Raw genomic sequence first — 21965 nt, 5'->3', positions numbered from 1 at the left:
CCCCTTATTCCAGAATTACCAAGATCACGAACAACAAACTGATCTACGATACGATCGATAAGAATGGCATGCCGACGACTGCCGCGTCCCAGCTGCGTGAGAACGGATCGCCCACGAAAGCAAAGCCCACGGATGGCGCAGGCGGCTACCCGACCAACGGTGCTTCCTCGGTGCAGTTCACGGAGATTCGCAGCCTGAAGCGAATTCAGCGCACGAGCGAAGCGGTCGGCACGAACGGTGAAGAGGACGGTGCCCCTGCCCTGCTCGGCGACGGTGATAACATACTGAACACACCGGGCATTATCGATCCGACCACCGGTCGGACGCTGACCGTCGGTGAGGCGATCCGGTTGCGTGTGCTGGACGTGCGCAGCGGGCTGCTAAACGTGAGCACGACCGGTGAGCGCATCAGCCTGGAAGAGGCGGCCCTGCGCCAGCTGATCGATCCGTCGCTGGTGGGCAAACTTTTGCGGCCCGGGGCCGCCATCGACCGGGACGGCCGCCCCCTGAGCCTGCTGGAGGTGATCCAGAAGGAGATACTGGAGGCGGAGAACGGTGGATCATACGAGAGTACGGAGAAGCGCATCAAGGTAACGACCGAGGGCATCAACGAGCGGCAGCATAGCGGCAGTAGTAGAGCGGCCATCGCTGACGGTGGTGGTAGTGGTGGTGCTGCGGCGGCGACGGTGGCGGCGACGACGACGGCGTCCTCCTCCTCGCAGCAGCAGCAGCAGCGCGCTGTAAAGTATAGCACTAAGGAAGCAAAAAGTATTGTCGATGCGATCAAGCAGGGCCTGGTGGATGTGACGGCCGGCGGTGGCGGCGGCCTCTACCGCACGCCGTCCGGCCGGGAGCTTTCGCTGGCCGACGCGTACGAGTGCGGCTATTTGGTTAGGAGCGAGGCGATCAAGATAGCACCGCACACACTCTGTCTGGCCGATGCGCTGGCGCAGGGGCTGGTCGATACCGGCGGCTGGGTGACGGACCGTAACACTGGCGATACGTTCCGGCTGGACTCGGCCATCGAGCGGCAGCTGATCGATCCGCACGTGCGCGAGGTGGTGGACACCAAGCACGACACGAAGGTGACGGTTGCGCAGGCGCTCGAGCAGGGCATCATCAACGCGCGCACCGGACGATACATGAACCCGCAGACGAAGGAGAAGCTGACGTTTGCGGAGGCGCGGCACCGGCAGCTGATCGGCAAGCCGCTCACGCTGAAGGACGTGTGCGATCTGCAGCTGTACGATCAGAGCGAGCGCATTGCGTCGCCGACGCGGCGCGAGCGGGTCAACATTCCCGGCGCGATCAGTTTGGGCGTGCTGGATGGGGAGAATGTGCGGTCGATCTTTAAGACGAGCGGGGCGGAACTGTTGACGCTGGCGGAAGCGATGGATCAGGGCATTGTGCTGCCGTTCGAGAATCGCTACCGGCATCACGAGACGAGCGAGCTGATGACGATTCCGGAGGCGGTCGATCGCGGGCTGATCTCGTCCGTGTCGATACGGTCGATATTTAACATACACGGGTTTAAGGATCCGCACAGCGGCGAGTTTGTGTCGTTCAATATGGCGCTCGCGAAGAACGTGCTGCGCAAGCGGGACGGACAGTTTATGCTGGACAGTGGGAAGGGTGTTTTGCTGCCGCTGGGCGAAGCGGTCGGGCTGGGGCTGGTGCGACCGGAGGTTTATGAGATGTTTAACCGGGCGATAGGTGTGCAGGATGACCGGGCGGACCGGGAGCTGTCGTTGATCGAGCTGGTGTATCGCGACCATATCGATCCGAAGACGGGCTTCCTGCTCGATGCCGCCCGCCGAGTGCTACCGCTCGAGCCGGCAATCGAGCGGAAGTTTATCACGCCCGAGGGAGCACTGCTGTTGATCAGCCTGCTCAACATTACGCTCACGACGGAAACGGTCACGAAAACGATCAAGCGCTACGTCACCATTACGCACACGGGCGAAGCGCCGGAAGGGCAGCCCCAGGTGCTGCTATCGTTTACCGAAGCCGTACGGCAAGGTTTGATTGACGAGCAGACGCGCACGTACCGCGATCCGGCCACCGGCAATCTGTACTCCATCCAGCAGGCCCTCAACCATGGGCTGCTGCTGCCGGACACGGAAGCGCTGCCTGAGCAGGCTGCGGGAGGGGCACCAAGTGGTAGCGGTGCTACTGCACCGATCCAGTTTGAAACGCGCGTAGTAAAGGGAGCGAACAGTCGCACGCTAAACATTACGACCGAGTACCTCGAGCGGGCCGACAGCGAGCTGCAAACGTTCGAGCTGCCGGCGAACGGGTGGCCACTGAACGAAGCGATCGAGCGGCAGCTGCTGAACCCCGACACGGGCCTGCTGGTAATTCCGGGCACGGATCGGCTGGTTAGCTTCGAGGAGTGCATTAAGCTGCAAATCATTAACCGCCAGTCGGCGTTCGTGTCCGATCCGAAAACGCCGGAACGGCGCGTGACGATCGACCGGGCGCTGGAGAAGAAGATACTCGATCCGGTCGGGCGGTACAGTGCGCGCAAGGGTGCAGAGCCGCTCACGATGCGGCAAGCCATTGAGCAGGAGTATATCATCTTCGAACAGTGCCTACCGTCGGTGACGGTTGCGGACGGCTCGGAGAATCGAACGATACAGGTGACGAAACGCACCGGACAGCCGGATCGGGTGGAAATTTCAAACCCCTCGGCAAAGAACTCCACCTTGGTGGAGGTGAAGGTTGTGGCCACACCGGAGCTTATGAGCCCCGAGCCGCTGCAGCTAGCGCCGGGCGTTATTTACGATCCCAGCACGGCGCTTGTCATTTTCGCTGAAACGGGACGATCGGATAGTATACTGGGTGCGGTAGCGGGTGGCAAGATCGACCCGAGCCTGGTGCAGCTGGTCGATCCGGCGAACCCGGCCGGGGAGAAACTGTCGATAGCGGAAGCAATCAAGCGTGGCCTTATTGATGAGCAGACGGGTGAGATACACACTGCCAGCGGCCCGATCAGTATGATCGAAGCCATCCAGAAGGGACTCCTATTAGTGGCAGGCGCTCCACTGGTTGCTGCCGCCGGAGCGATTGACTCCCTCAAGCTGTTTACCGATCCCGTCACGGGTGAGGAAATTCCAATCGAGTTGGCGTACGAAAGGGGTCTTATTACCCGCAGCCAGCTGCCTAGTCCCGAGCGAGCTGCTTTGTTGAGGAAAAAGCTCAGCGTAGAAAGTAGACGATCGTCGGAGGGCATCACGACGGTGGTTACAAAGGCTGGCTCGCTGGAGTACGGCCAGGAGCCGAAAAAACTGCAGAAAATGCGTAAGTGTGTTCTGCGTCCGAAGGATGCGGCCGAACAGGGCATAATCGATGCCGACACGGCACAGAAATTGGAAGATCCAGCTCTCTTTTCGAACCCATCCACGACGCTAGCGGATGTCTTGAAGAGTGGACAGCTGAAGGGCGAAAGTGGCAGGATCGTCGATCCTCAGCGGGGTCATGTGCTCAATTTGAAGCAAGCAGCCCAGCGAGGTATACTGGATCTGCACGGTACGAACATGATCTTTGTGCCGATTGCACGCTGCCTAAGTCTGCCGGCGCTTGAGACGCAGGGCTTGCTGAACCCGTCCGACTCTCGAATATACCATCCCGAGTCTGGGCAGCTGCTGACGCTGCGGGAAGCGCTGTTGTGCGAAATAGTCGATCCCCTAGCGGAGATCATCGTGAACGAGCAATCCATGCCGCTGGAGCAAGCGATCAGTGCCGGTTTGGTGGACGAGGATCGTTGCACGATTGGTGGGGAATTGAAGATTGCCGATGCAATCGATCGGGGACTGTGCCAACCATCCAACTACGAGTCAAAGATACCGCCAATCGGAATGTCTCTGCCGGTGGTGGTGGAACGTGGTTTGCTGGACGTCGCGCGAAAGGAAGTAACACATCCAATCTCACGCGTCCCGATGCCTTTGGAGTCAGCGTTGAGGAATGACTTTATCATGGCTACTCCGTACACTCCCGACGTGGACGGTGTGCAACTGCTGGACGCCATCGATCGGGGTCGCATTGATACGACCAAGGGTACGTACAAGACCCCGCTCAAGGGTACGGCTGAGATAGTAGACATACCGCTGCGGGAAGCAATCGATACGGGCAAGCTTATTGTGAAGCCGCTGCCGAAATTGATCCAAAACTTGCAGGCGAATCATGCCGTCACGTCGGTACAGGAAACGGTGGCCGCATTCCATACCATCACCACCAAGACGGTGGAAATTCAGTCCGGCTATGCGCTGATCTCGGCAAACGAGGTTCAGGACTTGCAAACCGGCGCAATCATGTCTGTTGACGAGGCAGTTAGGCAGGGTATTATGACGCAACCCGAAGAAACGCGGGAAGAACTGACCCAGCAGGAGGTGAAAATTGGTTTGAATGAAGCATTGCAGCGAGGGCTGCTGGATGTGACGAAGGGTACGTTTATCCATCCGAGCACTGGGGAAGTGATGTCGATTTCCGTTGCCGTCGATCGTGGCTTCATTGGATCCCACTCGTCGAGCGAGGAAACGCTCAACCGGTCACCGGAAATGTCTCACAAAGCTATCGGAAAAGTGGATGTGGCCGAGAGCACGCCTTCCGATTCGCCGAAGAAGACGGTACCACTTGAAGCTAGTGGACAGTTGGGACTGGTGTCACAACCTTCGGGTACGCCTGTTGGAAGTGTTTTAGATCGCAGTCAAGTCGCACAGTCGGCACCTTCTGCTGTGGCTTCAAACAGCTCAACCGCTCCATCGAGTGGAAGCAACATTGGCAACAACATCAAGGATGCTGCCAAGCTTGGCCTTATGGCTGTGGTAGGTGCACCGGTACTGGGCGGCATGGCCATTGCTGGGGCAGTAAAGAAAGCTTTCGAGAAGAAAGACAAAGGTGACACAGCTAGTGCGGCAGGTTTTGAAGTCGTTGGAAACATTGAGGAACCAACGGTACCGTTCGTAAATCTGGCAACGGACGAGATTCTGGATCCAACTGCTAATCAATTTGCTCAATCGCAACCGATGGTTGACTCCAGTGCTCAAAAGATGCCAGCTGAACAAGACACTGAAAAGGCACCAGAAGCAATAGAAGCGCTGGAAAATGTCGAACAACTTGCAAAGGCTATGGTAGAACCAGTCAAACCGGAAGAAAATTCCACCGTAAAAGAAGAACTGGTAACTCCAACCCCAGTAGGAACAGATAGCGAAGATCAGCTCCTTGCTCAGAAGAAGCCAGTAAAATCAGAAAAAGACTCGTTGAGCCAATTTTTAGATACGGAAAAGTCTGCATCAGCAGCTGCTCAATTACCGCAAGAACAGGCAGGCTCATCCAAACTTGCCGAAGCTTCCACGGATGTTGAGAGTGGAGCTTCGGACAAACTTCCTGCGGCAGATCCAAACACAGCTGCTCAAGATGCACCACAAAATGATTCAATTTCGAAATCAAAACAAACAACCGAACAGATGCCCGAGGTAGTCGAACAATCACTGAAAGTGGAGGAAGACACAACTCCACTTGAAACAAAATCTGTAGAGCAGGTTGTGGTTCCGCAGACGAAGAAGGGAACTGATTCCATTAGTGATTCCACAGATGCCAACAATGAAAATAATAAGCTTGCATCTGTCCCTGAAGTTGCCGCAACAACTGGTAGTGCAATTGCTGATGTTAAGGCATCCGATGCTTCAGAAAAGCAGGACCAGATGGTGTCTCAGGAAGCTCCAAGCATGAGTTCTTCAGAAGAAGTGCAAAAAACAGAAACTATCCCTGAACCAACAACGCACAGCTCAGGTATTGAGGATGCTCACGTATCTAAACCCTCCAATGTGCCAACAGCCATCCCAGAGGAAGAGATCGCTCCTAAACTCTCGGGAGATGTATCGTCCAACTTCCAGAAGGCAGAGGTGCCAAGCACTACCGACGGTGGTGCTGGAAGTAAGCTAATGGATGCAGCCAAGTTAGGTCTCATGGCTGTCGTGGGAGCGCCTCTGCTGGCCGGCAAGGCAGTGGTAGATGCACTAAAGTCTGACAAGCAACCTGCAGCGGTAGGAGAAGTTGTAGCCACCGGGGTAGAACCTACCGAGCGACACGTCACGTTCGTGGAACGTCCTTCGGAGCGTCCCGAACGGATGACACTGGGAGAGGCAATATCGCAGGGCAAAATTGATCCCAAGCACTGCCGCATCCTGGTAGACGATAAGCAGATGCCTTACACGGTAGAGGAGGGTCTAAATCAGGGCAACGTGCGCATCTACGATGTGGTTGATGTGCTGTCGAAGGAACGCATTTCGTTCGTCGAGGGCGAGGAAGGCGATGATGCACTTGTGCTGGACGCATCGCTTACCGAACAGCGGCTGGGCGAGCTGGGAGTGTATGATGTGGAGAAGGGATACTTCCTCGATCCAACGACCGGCGAGCGTGTATCGTTCCGGGACTTTATCTACAATGCTGGTGCACTGATCGATCCGACCACGATCTTTGTGAAGGATCTTGGCAGGAATCGGTTTGAGCGGTTAGATGTGGCTTTGAAGAAGCATCTGATCGATAAGCACACTGGGCATATGCTGGATAACAAGACGGGCAAGAAGATCAAGTTCGTGGAATGTTGCCGCAGGGGCTGGATCGTACAGCGTGAGCCGGCGGGCGATGAAGATCTATCCCCGACCCTGGCCGAAGTCATTGACGCTGGGCAGATCAATCCGCAGACGGGAGAGTTCATTCAGAACAATGAAAGCATCCCAATTGCCGAAGCGTTGCGTGCAGGGTTCATTGACAATGATTCGCTGTCGGTGAGGGATCCTACCGATGGGCAGATCGTACCGCTAGCGGTCGCGATCGAGAAGGGCATCATTGATCTGAAGCTGGGTGTGCTGTTCAACAAGGACACCCAGGAGGAGATCGATCTGAACGAAGCGTACGTTAAGGGGTACATGCTGGAGGGCAAACGGAAGCCAATCTCGCTGGAAGCGGCCGTACTGAAGGGTTTGTACAATCCGGAATCGGGTCTCATTCTCGACACGATCACGGAGGAGATGGTGGACGTGCAGCAGTCCGTCGATAAGGGTATCGTCGATCCGAAGATCTCCAACGTGAAGGATACGAAGGAGAACACGCTGGTCCCGCTGCAGGATGCGCTCGACATGAAGCTGATCGATGCCGAATCGGGCAAGCTGAAAGATACCGCCAGCGATCAGCTTATGGCACTGGACGTGGCGGTTGAAAAGAACCTCATGGACACGAAGCACGTGACGCACAGCTTGATCGATGTGCTGAGCCGTGAGTTCTACAACCCGGCTACCGGCAAGATTCTCGACCCGGCCAATGGCGATGAAAGCAACCTGAAGGATGCAATCAACACGCAGCTGGTAGAGATCGACAGTGTGCTGATTCGGGACGAGGCACGCGAAAGCGTTGTCAAGTGCCGGGACGCCATTGCGAGTGGGCTGGTCGATGATGTGAGGGGCGTTTTGACACGGCCAGAGCTTACGCTCGACCGGGCCTATCAGAAGGGGTACGTGCTCAGCAACAAGAAACCGATCTCGTTGGCAGATGCACTGCTGCGCGGTTTTTACGACCCAACGACCGGGAAGCTGTTGCTGGAGGATGCACCAGCCGCCGTTACGCTCGAGCAAGCGATCAGTCAGGGTGAAATTTCCACCAACGATCTGATCGTGCGCGATCCCAAGAGCGGTACGGTGATCAGTCTCGCTGAGGCAATTCGTAGTGAGTTGGTAGATCCTGCCGCCGGTTTGGTGGTAGACTCCGCGTCTGGGTTGAGCATGGGCCTTGGGGAGGCGATGGATCGGGGGCTGATTGTGGCGTCGAAGCGGCGCTGCAGCCTGCCGGACGCCGTGTACCGAGGGCTGTACGATCCCAAGTCGGGCCAGTTCAGCAGCACCACCACGCCCGAACGGATGTCTACCGAGCGGGCGATACGGCGCGGGTTGTTGGATCCGGAATCGACGATCGTCACCGTCGGTGGCAAGATCGTTCCGTTCGAGCTTGCGATCGAGAACGGTACGGTGGATGTGCGCCGGGGAACGGTTCGCGACGATGAAGGGGTGCGCATCGATTTCCGAGAGGCGTTCGATCGCGGTCTGCTGGTGGAAGTTCGCAAACCGATTGGGTTGAGTGAGGCCGTACTGAAGGGAATCTACCGGGAGGGCAATGGAAAGTTCGTGGAACCTAAGACGGGCAAAAAATTAACGCTTGAACAGGCGATTGCGGGCAAACTGATCGATCGACACTCTGTGCAGGTGCGTGACGCGACCACAGGGTACTACAAGGATCTGGATCTGAACGAAGCGATAGCGACACAGTTTATCGATGGAGATAGCTCCAAGGTACGGCATGGCGATGGGTTGATAACGCTGAAGCACGCGTTCGACATCGGGCTGCTGTATGACCGGAAGGCCCCGGTAAGCCTGCAGCGAGCCATCCACCAGGGCATCTACGACGACAAGACGGGTAAATTCGTTGAGCCCGCTACCGGTCGCAAGATCACGCTGCAGGAAGCGACGCGCAAGTTTATCATCAATCCGCAGCTTCCGTGCTACTTTAACGAGCGGGACGAGACCATGCTCAATCTGTTCGAGGCGTGCCGGGCGAAGCTGATCGACCGGCGGGAGGGCGTATTCCGCGAGCCGGGCAGTGAGGTATTTATCCCGCTGAGTGAAGCGCTCGCTCTCGGTCTCATCGTGGACATTGAAAGTGCAGGCTTTGGGCTGTACGAAACGCTAGCGATGGGTTTCTATCGTCCCCAGACGGGGCAGATTCTGCACCCGATCACGGGCAGACAGATAACGCTGGAGGAGGCCTGCGATGAGGACATTGTAAGTCCGGCGGCATCGATTGTAAAGATTGCTTCCACGGGTCGGTACGTCCGATTAGACGAGGCTATCGAACAGGGTGTGGTAGATGCGCAGGCGGGGATGTACAACTTGCCGGAGGGGAAGATTAACCTGCAGGAAGCACGTCGCAGGGGTCTGATCGTGACGAACCAGAAGCTACTCTCGCTAGAGAAAGCCATCAAGATGGGGCTGTACCGAGGCGACGAGGGTGGCTTTGTTGAACCCAGCTCGGGTGACTTGCTCAACCTGCAGGAAGCGCTCGATGCCGGTCTGCTCGATTTCGAAACGACCGTGTACAAGGACGCAATCACCGGTCAGGATAAGCCGTTGCGTGCCGCCATGCATCAGGCCGACATTGACGTCGACAAGGGCAAGGTGCTCGATCGCAAGAACGATCGTGCGTACAACTTTGACGTCGCGTTCGGCAAGGGTCTGCTGGTAACGGTTAACCGTCCAATCACGGGCAAAATCCTGGAGCGCAAGGAATCGATCGATAACCTGCTCCAGGAGTCGCCCATCGGCAGGGGGCCGAAGGAAATGAGCCTGCAGGACGCTCTGCGCCACGATCTGCTCTCGCTCGAGGTGTCTGTGGTGCGCGATCCACGCACCGGGTTGTTTGTGCCGCTCCGGCAAGCGCTGCAGGACGGTGTCCTGCAGGAAGGTGCCCGTGCAACCGTCGATCCCAAGCTGCTCTTCTTCACCTTCGACAACGACTGCGTAGTGTACGTGCGCGAACCGCTCAGCTTCGATCGGGCCGTCGAGTGCCAGCTGCTCGATCTAACGACAGGCCGCTTTTTGTCCGTACCGTCTGCATCCTCCACCGCCCAACCCGGTCCAGCCCCGAGCTCCGAGCCATCGGCCGCCACCATCACCCTCCGGGACGCCATCGTGCAGGGGCTGATCGATCCCGAGTCGGTCCTGCTGAAGGACGGTGCCAAGCGCAAGCTGCTGCACCTGCCGGAAGCTTTCCGCAAGGGTTTAATCGAGCCGGAAAAATCGAACGTGCTGGATACGGCCAGCTCGAAGCTGGTCCCGCTGCAGGCGGCCGTCGAGACCGGGCTGCTGACGACGCCCCGGCGTGCGTTCGGGCTGCTCGAGGCGCTCGACTATCAGCTGTACGCGCCGGCCGAGGGCAACTTCCGCGATCCGTTCCACCATGCGGCCCCGGCCCGGACGCTCGCGGCCACGATCGAGGCCGGCCTGATCGATCCGTCCACGACGGTGGTGCGCGACAGTGTCGGTAAAGGTAGCGCCATTGTGCCGCTCGCGTCCGCCATCGCGAGCGGGCTGGTCGATGCCGCGCGCAGCCATTACCACGGCGACGATCGCGAACCGATCGATCTCGTGCAGGCGCGCGAGAAAGGATATCTATTGCTAGCGGAGCAACGGGTAAGTCGCCACCCCGCCGTGGGTGCTGCTGCACGAGAACAACCCCCAAACCCCTCTCCTCCTTTGCGCTGTTTTCTTCCCCCGCCTGCCCCCATGCTCTCCCTAAACCTACAGCGCGGTGTGTGCCCCCTTGCTGGTGGTGTTCCCTCCTATGTTTTAGGCTCTCCTCTTTCATGTGGGGCGTTTCGTGTTCTTTTCTGTTATAGCTGATTTGTTTTCCTTTTTGTTTACCCCTACCATACGAATGAAAACACCAACCTATGACGGGTCGTCGTTTCAGTTCATGTTTTGTGTTCTTCACATAATACCTTTCATCTTTTGGCCTTGAATTTCATACTTTCATTTTGGATTTTTACCGTGCAAAATCGCAAGCTCTAACCAGCCATTCATTGCGTGAATGATTTTTCTTCTTCTGTAAATCTGTTTTAATGCAACCAAAATTTCCTCGAGTTCTGTTTTTGGCACTTTGTTTTCTTCTTATGGGCCGTATTACAATATATTGGTACTATGCTCAAGAGCAGGACTGTAAAATGTTTAAAAAATGTCAACCACTCACAAAATGCTAAACTGAATGCGTTTGGGTGTTTTTTCGTTTTATCTATTTCATTGTTCTCTTCATTTTTCCCCTATCTTTGTCTCTTTATATGTTGGTTGGATAATTTTCATTCAAAAGTTCAATCGTAAACGACCAGTTTTCAGCAAGTTAAGCAACAAATAATTATTGAATAATCAATACACAAATACTTACACCTAATATAATACTTACCTAAAAAACCTGAACACTTCCTTTTCTAAATGAGATTTATTTAATCTTCTTCATTATATTGTTCTTCTTGATTCTATGAATAACATTTAGAAGAAACAAAAAACTTAATCATAAAAAATTATTGAAACTACAATTCATTCAAGAACTTACTGAACTCTGGTAAATTAAAATAGGAATCTTTTCTTATGACTTCTTCTGACAATTTTCCCCGTCCTTTCACTAACACGTTCTATTGTCTTTTTTTCGTCGAATTAATCTATGAAATATTGTATTTGTCGCTTTTTCCTTAAATATATTATAAAATGTTTCGCTTTTTCTTCTTTTAAGATGTTTAACAATTACTACTTCTGTTACTGCATGTTGTCATTTAAAACGCAAACTAAGGATATTGTTTTCAATTTTATTTACTAATTACTTCTGCCTTCAATTTCCGTTGGCTTCTCTTCGTTTAGTATGCTCTTTACGTATATGTCATTATTTGTTTGCTTAATTGTCTCAAAACTGGTGGCTCTTGTTGATGGAGAGGGTAAACTTTCCCCTACCGATAGTATTTTTTTTTATCAACTAGTACCAAGCACACGCCCTCCAAGAGACGTGGGATGTTGTGGTAATGATCATATTAGTGTATTTGCTCCTAGTGGAAATTTGTTCTAGAGTAATTGCTCCCAACAGTATAATAATCGTATAGTGATCACGTATCAAATCCTATCACTTTAGCAGAGAGTTCACGAATCATCCGATCATGAGACGCTTGGCGGAAAATACGCGCTCCACAAGCGCCTATGGTGGGGCTCATCCTCCCATGTTCATTATTGGGGAAAAATCTTTTCTGTTCTCTTTTATCATTGGATTGTTCCTTCACTTCATCCTATCATGGTGCATAACATAACAGTCGTTCCAAATCTACGCTACACATACAATGTTTTCGCCGAGTGATGACACCAACACCTAAACAATTTACAAAACAATCAAAAACATTTGCATGCGGTGTGCAATGAAAGTTACAACAACAACAACAAAACAAGCGGAATGAAAACACGCGAATGCGCTATTGTGTGCCTTGCGCGGGGGAATATTGGCTGCCAAAACTGCAAAATCAATACCAACTGTGTGTGTGTGTGTGCGCGTGCTTCTGTGTGTAAAACATAATTAAGGTGCACTAGAGCACATAAGCTTCAGATAGGTAGTTTGATGATTTAGGGAAGAACTACAGGGAAGTACAGGAGATGTTTGTAACAGAATAGGAAGAAGATGAAAGAATAGTAGTAGGACAGCAGTGGAGGATTATTTCAAACAAGCAATAGGATCCAGTCATTTTAATTTCTAAAGCAGGGCACAATCAGAATACGCTGCTTCAAGATATGCGTCAAAAATCTTCAATACTTTTTTCTTCCAATTTTGTATAGTTCTTTAAGATAGTGTTCATAGTTTCTCCTACACCCTAGCTGCAACGACTATGTTGTACTCACCGTACTGGTTTTACAGTAGTTATACCTTCTTAGTGTAAGACTTACCCAAAACCAAACATATGTTTTCCACTTTTCAGGATTTGTAAATAGTAAACTTTTACCTAGAGCGAGCAATTTAGATTAATATCCTTGCGGAGCAAGAAATCAAAACATTAATAGCGATGCGTACTACTAACACACACCGTATTCTCGCACCCCTTTATGGCACGAAGAGCTGAACATTGAATCCACAATTAACAACTAACACCACTCTGATCACTAAATGTCTAGATGTATGCACCACCAGTAGCTAGAATCTAACATGCAAACAAACATTAGGGGTGTTGGGTTGTTTTTATTTGTTATAGTAATCACTTAGTATCTAGTGTGTTCCGAGTGGTACAAGATAGATCCTACAATGCCTCACTAAAAGCCGGCACTAAAGGATTTGCTGACAAACACTCTCTTGACCACGCTGCTTGGTTAACAACAAACCCCTTTGCCGCTGAATATGTTTTGAGACTGTTGTTTCTATTTACTCTCTACTGGTTTGCTTAATTATTTTCTCTGCTGTGTGTTTTTTGCCTGGTTTTTGTTGTTTGATTGTTTCCTTTTTTTATGTTCTTGCGTGTGATTGTGTGATTTGTTCTTCCCTCTTATTTGTCTATCCACTTTTGTGTGTACTCCACATTCCGGTGTTTCCTCTTGTGCATTCCATACTGTTTTTTTATTGTATCTCTTTTTTATTTATCTCTAATGTACACTTTTTTCCAGCATATACGTTTTTATCTTCATTGGTGTGTTTGTCTGTTTGTTTTGTTTTATATATCTTCTACGTTTCTTCTTCATTGATTTATGCTACCTGTGTTTTTTATTATGTCTTTGGTTTTGTTTTGTTTTCTGTTTCTTTTTTTGTTGGTTTGTTTGTATGTACTACTTTTTAAATACTCTCTTTCATCTTCTTTCGCTGTATGTTTCTTTACTTTCTAGAACCAGTGTGTGAATTATCATCATCATTAATATTCCAGCCATTGTTTTATTTTACCTCAACCTGAATTATTGTTTTATTGGCTTGCGTTATTGATAATTTGTACTGTTCGTTGTGTATCATATACATTATTTTCCAAAATTATTGATAAAATCATTTGTGTACATTTCTTCCATATGTAATCTCGTTTGTAAACGATGATTTGTAAACATCCAACAGTATATGTGCTTACATGTACATTTCGTGTGATGTGTATTAACTGTAAGTTTTGTTATTTCTTCCCTCCTATCCTTGCGTCTTATCGTACGTATCTACGCAACCCACAGCAAGCAGTGATTGAGAAATTCGCTCTCTGTGAGGACCACCTGGCCAAGCTCCTGGAATGGATAACTCGTGTCGAACAAGACATTGCCGCCGTGGGAGGACCCAAGGAACGCGTCGACGATCTGCGCAACCAGATCAACTCGCTGAAGGTTTGTATAGACGAAACTGAATGAACCTGTTGCTTCTGAGATGATTGTTTAATTTATTATTTTCCACTTCCACTTACAGCAAATCAAGGAAGACATCGATGGACAGAGCCGTCCCGTTGCTTCCTGCTTGGATCAAGTGCGTCAGCTCGTGCTGACCGGTGGAGATGTGCTGAGCGCACCCGAGGTAGCCGCCCTCGAGACGTCGGGCCGTGAACTGCGCGCCCGTGTCGACAAGGCGCAGGATCGCACCGGCAAACTGCTGCGTCGCCTGGGAGCTGCCCGCGACGAGCTGGGCAAGCTGCGCACCGAGCTCGATACGTTCTCCAGCTGGCTGCAGTCGTCGCGCCGCACGCTAGAGGACAAGGAAAGCACGCTGTCCGACCTGCACAATCTGCCCTCGCAGTCCGACACGGTGAAGGAGTTCCACAGCGACGTGATTGCCCATCAGGCGGATCTGCGCTTCATCACGATGTCGGCCCAGAAGTTTGTCGACGAGTGCAAGGATTATCTGGGCGTGCTGAACGATTTCCGCACCACGCTGCCGGATCGTTTGCCGCACATTGAGCAAATATCCAGCTCGGACAGTCCGATTCGTCAGGAGGTGTCGCTAGTGACGGCCCAGTACCGTGATCTGCTGAACCGTGCCAACGCGCTGTTGGATCGTTTGGCCGGGCTCGGCAATCGTCAGCGAGACTATCAGGAATCGCTGGAAAAGGTGCGCAGCTGGTTGCGTGACGTGCAGCCGCGCGTCAGCAGCGTCCTTTCGGACCCGATCGCGGCCGATCCGCAATCGGTGCAGGACCAGATGAACCAGACGAAGGCGCTGCAGAGCGAATTCCTGTCGCAGGGCCGTCTGCTGGACAATGTACAGCACAGTCTCGATGCGCTGCTGAAATCGCTGGCTGGCCGGTTGAGCCCGTCGGAAGTGTCCGCGCTGGAGATACCGGTAGAGGAGGTGAAGGACAAGTACAGCCAGCTGCTGGAAGCGCTTGGCGACCGTTCGAAGCTGCTCGACACGGCCCTGGTACAGTCGCAGGGTGTACAGGATGCACTGGACGGACTCGCCGTGTGGATCAACCAGTCGGAGGAGAAGTTCAAGCTGCAGAACCGCCCGGCCTCGCTGATAAAGGATCGTCTCAACGAGCAGGTGCGCGAACACCGTGGCCTGCTGAACGATCTCGAGTCGCACCGCACGAGCCTCGAAAGTGTAACGCTCTCGGCGCAGGAGCTGATGGCTACGCCTTCCAACACGCGTCTCGCCAAGCGCATCGAGAGCAACCTGAGCGACGTGACGGGACGCTTCGAGAAGCTGCTGGACAAGGCGCTGAAGCGGGGCGAATTCCTGGAGGACACCATGTCCCAGCTTACGAAGTTCCTGAACGATTCATCCAATCTGGAACACGAGCTGACGGCACTGAACGAAGCGCTCGAGGGACGTGAGCTGGCCTCTCTGCCGGCGGAAGTGTTTGCCCAGCGCATGGTTGAGCTGTCTCGGCTGAAGGAAGATTTGCGTCCGCAGTACGAAGCCACGGTTCGGCTAGGCAAGGATCTGGTCGCCAAGCGCGACGTGACCGATACGGGCGTGGTGCGCGATCTGGTGAAGGTGCTGGAGAACCTGTGGAAGACGACGGTCACCACGCTGGAGGAGAAGCTGAAGCTGTCCAAGCAGAAGGCGGAACAGCTGCACGCGTACGAGAACCTGAAGGATCAGGTGCTGGTGTGGCTTTCGAGCATTGAGACGCGCACGAACAACCTGGCACCGGTGGCGGTCGATGTCGATGCGATCAAGTTCCAGATCGAGGAGGTTCGCCCGCTCGTCAAGGAGCATCGCGAGTACGGTGTGACGATCGATCGCGTCAACGATCTCGGCGCCCAGTACGATGCGCTGATTCGCCCGGACAGTCCGACGCGCAAGCGCTCGGTGTACAGCCCGATCAAGCGGTCGAACGTGAGCCCGATGCGGCGCATGTCGGGCGATGCACGATCGCCCAGCCCGACCAAGGGTGGCCCGTCGCCGCTATCGCCCGCGAGCGGATCGAGCGGATTCGGTAGCCGGCGATCGTCGCAGGACGGTTTCCAGCTAACCGATCTGACTCCGATCCAGCAGCAGCTGACGGAAATCAACAACCGGTACAGTCTGGTCGGGGCCCGGCTGAACGATCGCCAGAACGAGCTGGATTCGGTGCGCGACGAGGTGCGCAAGCACCAGGAGAATCTGAAGACGCTCGCCAGCTTCCTGGACAAAATTCACCGCCAGGTGCCGCGTGACGTCATCGGCAACAAGGAGGAGGCGGACCGGTGCAACAAGCAGGCGCGCAAGATTCTCGAGGAGATGTACGAACGGCAAAGCCTGCTCGACTCGACCAAGGCGCAGGTGAAGGATCTGCTGAAGCGCAAGCCGGACGTGCAGGGTGCGGAGCGGCTGCGGGCCGAGCTGGACACCGTTGCCGATCGCTGGAAGAACCTGAACGATCTGTGCAAGGATCGCATCACGTTCTCGGAGCATTTGCGCGACTTCCTCGACACGCACGACAATCTGAACACGTGGCTGGCGGCGAAGGAGCGTATGCTGACCGTGCTGGGACCGATCTCGTCGGACCCGCGTATGGTGCAGAGCCAGGTGCAGCAGGTGCAGGTGCTGCGGGAAGAGTTCCGTGGCCAGCAGCCGCAGCTGAACCACCTGCAGGAGGTTGGCAATGCCGTGCTGGAGCATCTGCGCGAATCATCGCCCGAAGGGCAGGCCGTCTCGACGAAGCTGCGCAACGTGCAGAAGAAGTGGGACGAGCTGGTGGCCCGATTGGACGAGCGTGCCCAAAGCCTTGGTGCCGCTGCCGACAGCTCGAAGGAGTTCGATGCGGGGCTGAACCGCTTGCGCGAGGCACTGCAGACGATTAGCGATAATCTCGACTCGCTGCCAACGGACCGGGACCATCAGGAAACGCTGCGCAAGATCGAGAACCTCGAGCGCCAGCTGGAGGGCCAGCGGCCGCTGTTGGCCGACTCGGAAGCGGCCGCCGAAACGCTCTGCCGCGTGCTGAGCGATCCGGTGTCGCGTGCCGACGTGAATGCGCGCGTTGCTGCCGTCGGCAAGCAGTACCAGACGCTTCAGAAGAAGCTCGACATGCGCAAGGCCGAAACGGATGCGGCACTGCGCGACGGTCGCCAGTTTGCGGAAACGTGCGCCAAGACGCTCGGCTGGCTGTCGGGCGAGCTGGGCAACCTGACCGATCGCCTGCTCGTGTCGGCCCACCGGCCGACGCTGCAGCACCAGATCGATACGCACGAGCCGGTGTACCGGGAGGTGATGGGCCGGGAGCACGAGGTGATCATGCTGCTGAACAAGGGGCGCGATTTGCAGGACCGGCCGGGCCAAACGACGGACCGCGGGATGCAGCGCGATCTGGAGAAGATTGCACAGCAGTGGGACCGGCTTCGGTCCGCCGCCGTCGACCGCCACTCGCGGCTGCAGACGTGCATGGAGCACTGCAAGAAGCATGCGGCCGCGTCGGAAGCATTCCTGTCGTGGCTGCGCGGCGCCGAGGACAAGCTGTCCCTGCTGAAGCCTGGCCTGCTGAAGAAGCAGCAGCTCGACCAGCAGCTGCGCGACCTGCAAACCTTCCGCAGCGACGTGTGGAAGCGTTCGGGTGAGTACGAGACGTGCCGCAGCCTGGGCGAAACGTTCATCGGCGCGTGCGACGTGGACAAGGAGGCGATCAAGGCGGAGCTGCAGGACATGAAGGATCGCTGGGAGCGGCTGAACAACGAGCTGCTGGCACGTGCGCAAACGCTCGAAACGTGTGCCAAGCGGTTGGGCGACTTCAACGAGGAGCTGCGCGATCTCGACCACGCCGTCGGGCGCTGCGAGGACCGTCTTGCGGCGCACGACGCGCTGGGCGGTGCGGCGAAGGATCCGAAGCTGCTGGAGCGCGTCCGTGCCATCAAGGATGATGCCGCGGCACTGCGCAAACCGCTGCAGTCGGTGCGTAAGCTGGCGGGTGAAATCGCGGCTGAAGCTCGGGCTGCCGGCGGCGACGGTGATCATCTGAAGTCGGAAGTGGACGGTATTTCCGATCGCATTGAAGATCTGCACGCTCGCTTGGATGACCGGTGTGGTGAGCTGCAGTCGGCCGCTACCGCGGTGTCGCAGTTCAACGATCAGGTGAAGCTGCTCGGTGTGGATTTGAACGATCTGGAGCAACAGGTTGATTCGCTGCATCCACCAGCGCGCGAGATTAAGGTCGTGCTGAACCAGCTGGACGAGGTGGCCGGCATACTCGGCAAGATCGACCGGGCCGCGTCGAACGTGAGCGAGGTGGAGCGTGCCGGCGAGCAGCTGGTCGACTGTGGCTTCGCGCCCGACACTGCCCAAACGCGGGACCAGATCGGAACGCTGCGCAAGCAGCTCGGTCGGCTGGAGAATCGGGCCCGCGATCACGATGATGCGCTGCAGCGCGCACTGAAGGCGCTGGAGAAGTTCTACGATTTGCACCAGCACACGCAGGAAGATTTGGGCGACGTGAGCGATCAGCTGAAGAAGATGAAGCCGGTCAGCTCGGAGCTGGAGCAGATTCGCCACCAGCAGGAGGACTTCCGCCGATTCCGCCAGCGCGTGGTGGAACCGCTCACCGGCAAGATCGATGAGCTGAACCGGCTGGGACAGGATCTGATCCGCTCGGCGCAGGGCGCCGTACCGACCGCACTGCTCGAGAAGGACCTGGAGAAGATCAACGATCGCTGGAACGACCTGAAGGAGAAGATGAACGAGCGCGAGCGCCGGCTCGACGTGGGTCTGCTGCAGTCGGGCAAGTTCCAGGAAGCGCTAGACGGGCTGTCCGAATGGTTGAAGGTGACGGAGGAGATGGTTGCCAACCAGAAGCCCCCGTCGGCGGACTACAAGGTCGTGAAGGCGCAGCTGGCCGACCAGCCGTTCCTGATGAAGATGCTGTCCGATCGGCAGGAAACGATGGCATCGATGTTCGAGCTGGGCCAGGAAGTGGCCGCTGGATGCGACGCGTCCGAGAAGGCCGCCATCGAACGGCAGCTGAAGGAGCTGATGCGGCGGCTGGACGATCTAACCGATGCGGCCCAGCGCCGTACGCACGACCTGGAGCAGGCGATGCACGTGGCGAAGCAGTTCCAGGATCAGCTGATCCCCCTGACCAAGTGGCTGGACGGTGCGGAGCGCGCTGTGAAGGCGATGGAGCTGGTGCCGACGGACGAGGAGAAGATTCAGGCGCGCATTCGCGAGCACGAGCAGCTGCATGACGAAATTCTGTCCAAGAAGCCCGACTTTACCGAGCTGGCCGACATTGCCGCTCAGCTGATGGAGCTGGTCGGCGATGATGAGGCGGTGACGCTGAGCGAGAAGGTCAAGAACACGACCGACCGGTACACGGATTTGGTGGTGGCTAGCGAAAACATTGGCCACGTGCTGAACGAATCGCGGCAGGGACTGCGCCACCTGGTGCTGACCTATCAGGATCTGGTTTCGTGGATGGAGAAGACGGAGGGTAGACTGCAGCGGTTCAAGATCATCCCGGTGCACACCGAGAAGCTGCTGGAGCAGATGAACGCGCTGGTAATGCTGAACGAGGAGATTGCCAGCCGCTCGCCGAACGTGGAGTCGACGGTCGAGGCCGGCTCGGAGCTGATGAAGCACATCTCCTCCGACGAGGCGTTGCAGCTGAAGGACAAGCTGGACTCGCTGCAGCGTCGCTACGGCGAGCTGACGACTAAGGGTGGCGATCTGCTGAAGCACGCGCAGGATGCCCTTCCGCTGGTGCAACAGTTCCACGATAGCCATCTGCGGCTGGTGAACTGGATGCAGGCGGCCGAAGCTTCGCTTGCAACGGGCGATGCGAATGAGAACGATATCGCTCGCCTGGAGGCGGAGCTGAGCGAAATCCGTCCACTGCTGGAGCAGGTGAACTCGATTGGTCCGCAGCTGTGTCAGATTTCGCCCGGCGAAGGTGCGTCGACGATCGAGGGCATTGTGACGCGCGATAACCGTCGCTTCGAAGCGATCGTCGAGCAGATCCAGCGCAAGGCCGAGCGTCTGCACTTGAGCAAGCAGCGCTCGAACGAGGTTACGGCCGATATCGACGAGCTGCTGGAGTGGTTCCGCGACATGGACGCTACGCTGCGCGATGCCGATCCTCCGGCAATGACACCGAAGCTGGTACGTACGCAGCTGCAGGAGCATCGGTCGATCAACGACGACATCTCGAGCCAGAAGGGACGCGTGCGCGATGTAACGGCCGCCGCGAAGAAGGTGCTGCGCGAATCGCAACCGAACGACAACACGATTGCGCTGCGCGAGAAGCTCGAGGACCTGAAGGAGGTCGTCGAGACGGTGGCCGCACTGTGCTCGAACCGTCTGTCGGTGCTCGAGCAGGCGCTGCCACTGTCGGAGCACTTTGCCGACTCGCACACCGGGCTCGCGACCTGGCTGAACGACATGGAGCATCAGATCTCGATGCTGTCGATGCCGGCCCTGCGCCCCGACCAGATCGCCATCCAGCAGGACAAGAACGAGCGGCTGACGCAGTCGATCGCCGAGCACAAGCCGCTGCTGGACAAGCTGAACAAAACGGGCGAAGCGCTGATGGCACTGGTCGCGGACGACGATGCGGCCAAGATTGGCGAGATACTGGACTCGGACAATGCGCGATACGCCGCGCTGCGCACGGAGCTGCGCGATCGCCAAAATGCGCTCGACCAGGCGCTGCAGGAGTCGGCCCAGTTCTCGGACAAGCTGGAGGGTATGCTGCGCGCGCTGCAAAACACCGCCGAGCAGGCCAACCAGGCCGATCCGATCTCGGCCCATCCGCCCAAGATTCGCGACCAAATCGACGAAAACGTGGCGCTGGTGCAGGACATCGACAAGCGCGGGGAAGCGTTCGCCGCGGTACAGCGTGCGGCGAGCGATGTCATCTCGAAGGCTACAAACCAGTCGGATCCGGCCGTGCGCGACATCAAGAAGAAGCTGGACAAGCTGAACGCACTGTGGGGCGATCTGCAGAAGACGACGGCGAAGCGGGGCACGGCGCTGAACGATACGCTCGGCGTGGCGGAGAAGTTCTGGAAGGAGATGCAGGCGGTGATGGAGACGCTGAAGGAGCTGCAGGAGGCGCTGCAGACGCAGGAACCGCCCGCCGCCCAGCCGCAAGCGATCCAGAAGCAGCAGGTCGCGCTGCAGGAGATTCGCCAGGAGATCGACCAAACCAAGCCGGAGGTGGAGCAGGTGCGCCGCACCGGCAGCAACCTGATGTCGCTGTGCGGCGAGCCGGACAAGCCGGAGGTGAAGAAGCACATCGAAGACTTGGACAACGCGTGGGACAACATTACGGCGCTGTACGCGAAGCGCGAGGAGAACCTGATCGACGCCATGGAGAAGGCGATGGAGTTCCACGAGACGCTGCAGAACCTGCTGAGCTTCCTGAAGCGGGCCGAGGAGCGGTTCCAGAACCTTGGACCGCTCGGCTCGGACATCGAGGCGGTGAAGAAGCAGATCGAGCAGCTGAAGCACTTCAAGGACGACGTCGACCCGCACATGGTGGAAGTGGAGGCATTGAACCGGTAAGTGCTGGCGGTGCGTTTACGAGCATCCCATTTCGTGGAAAAGGAACCGCGAACATCGCCGAACCGAATGAAGTAACATTATTTTTCTCTCGTTTTTTCATGCTGGTCATATTGGATGGGTTTTATAGAGCTCTAAACAGGCAAGAAATGAATAAGCAATTAACAGTTGCTAATTTTACTGAACTCCGATAGAAGCCATGTCTGTGTAGCTTGCAAGCTTTATTTCCCGCTCGGGATTGTTGGGAATGGGAGACCGAATGGGATAAAATTGGCAAATTTGTTTCGCATACAGAGATGAAAATGTGTTGTCGTCCTGATTTTGTTAAGCAATGTGTAGTGCATTAGATTCTTTGTTTTGTTTCAAAAACTGTCCAACAATTTTCATCTCGAACCAATGATTTTAAGCTCCGTGCAAAAAAGTAGCTAGCCTGATCGCATGATATTATCGCTTTTTGTGTCCACAATGCAACG

The 21965-nt window shown here is 55.5% G+C and overlaps 1 protein-coding gene across 50 annotated transcripts in view; it reads left to right on the top strand.

The window, feature by feature from the left end:
- Positions 1-21965, top strand: part of LOC1278301 (dystonin) — a 204981-nt gene that overhangs the window by 163210 nt on the left and 19806 nt on the right. For 32 of the 50 annotated variants that reach the window (XM_061653881.1, XM_061653879.1, XM_061653873.1 and 29 more), the window contains 4 exons: positions 14-10238; positions 13767-13913; positions 13993-21491; positions 21623-21634. In XM_061653881.1, coding sequence (XP_061509865.1) covers positions 14-10238; positions 13767-13913; positions 13993-21491; positions 21623-21634 — 17883 coding nt within the window. The remainder of the gene's footprint in view (positions 1-13; positions 10239-13766; positions 13914-13992; positions 21492-21622; positions 21635-21965) is intronic. The other 18 variants (XM_061653891.1, XM_061653892.1, XM_061653887.1 and 15 more) reach the window with 3 other exon arrangements.

This window comes from Anopheles gambiae, chromosome 3, assembly GCF_943734735.2.
Source record: "Anopheles gambiae chromosome 3, idAnoGambNW_F1_1, whole genome shotgun sequence".
Lineage (NCBI taxonomy): Eukaryota > Metazoa > Arthropoda > Insecta > Diptera > Culicidae > Anopheles > Anopheles gambiae.
This window is presented reverse-complemented; position numbering and strand designations above follow the sequence as displayed.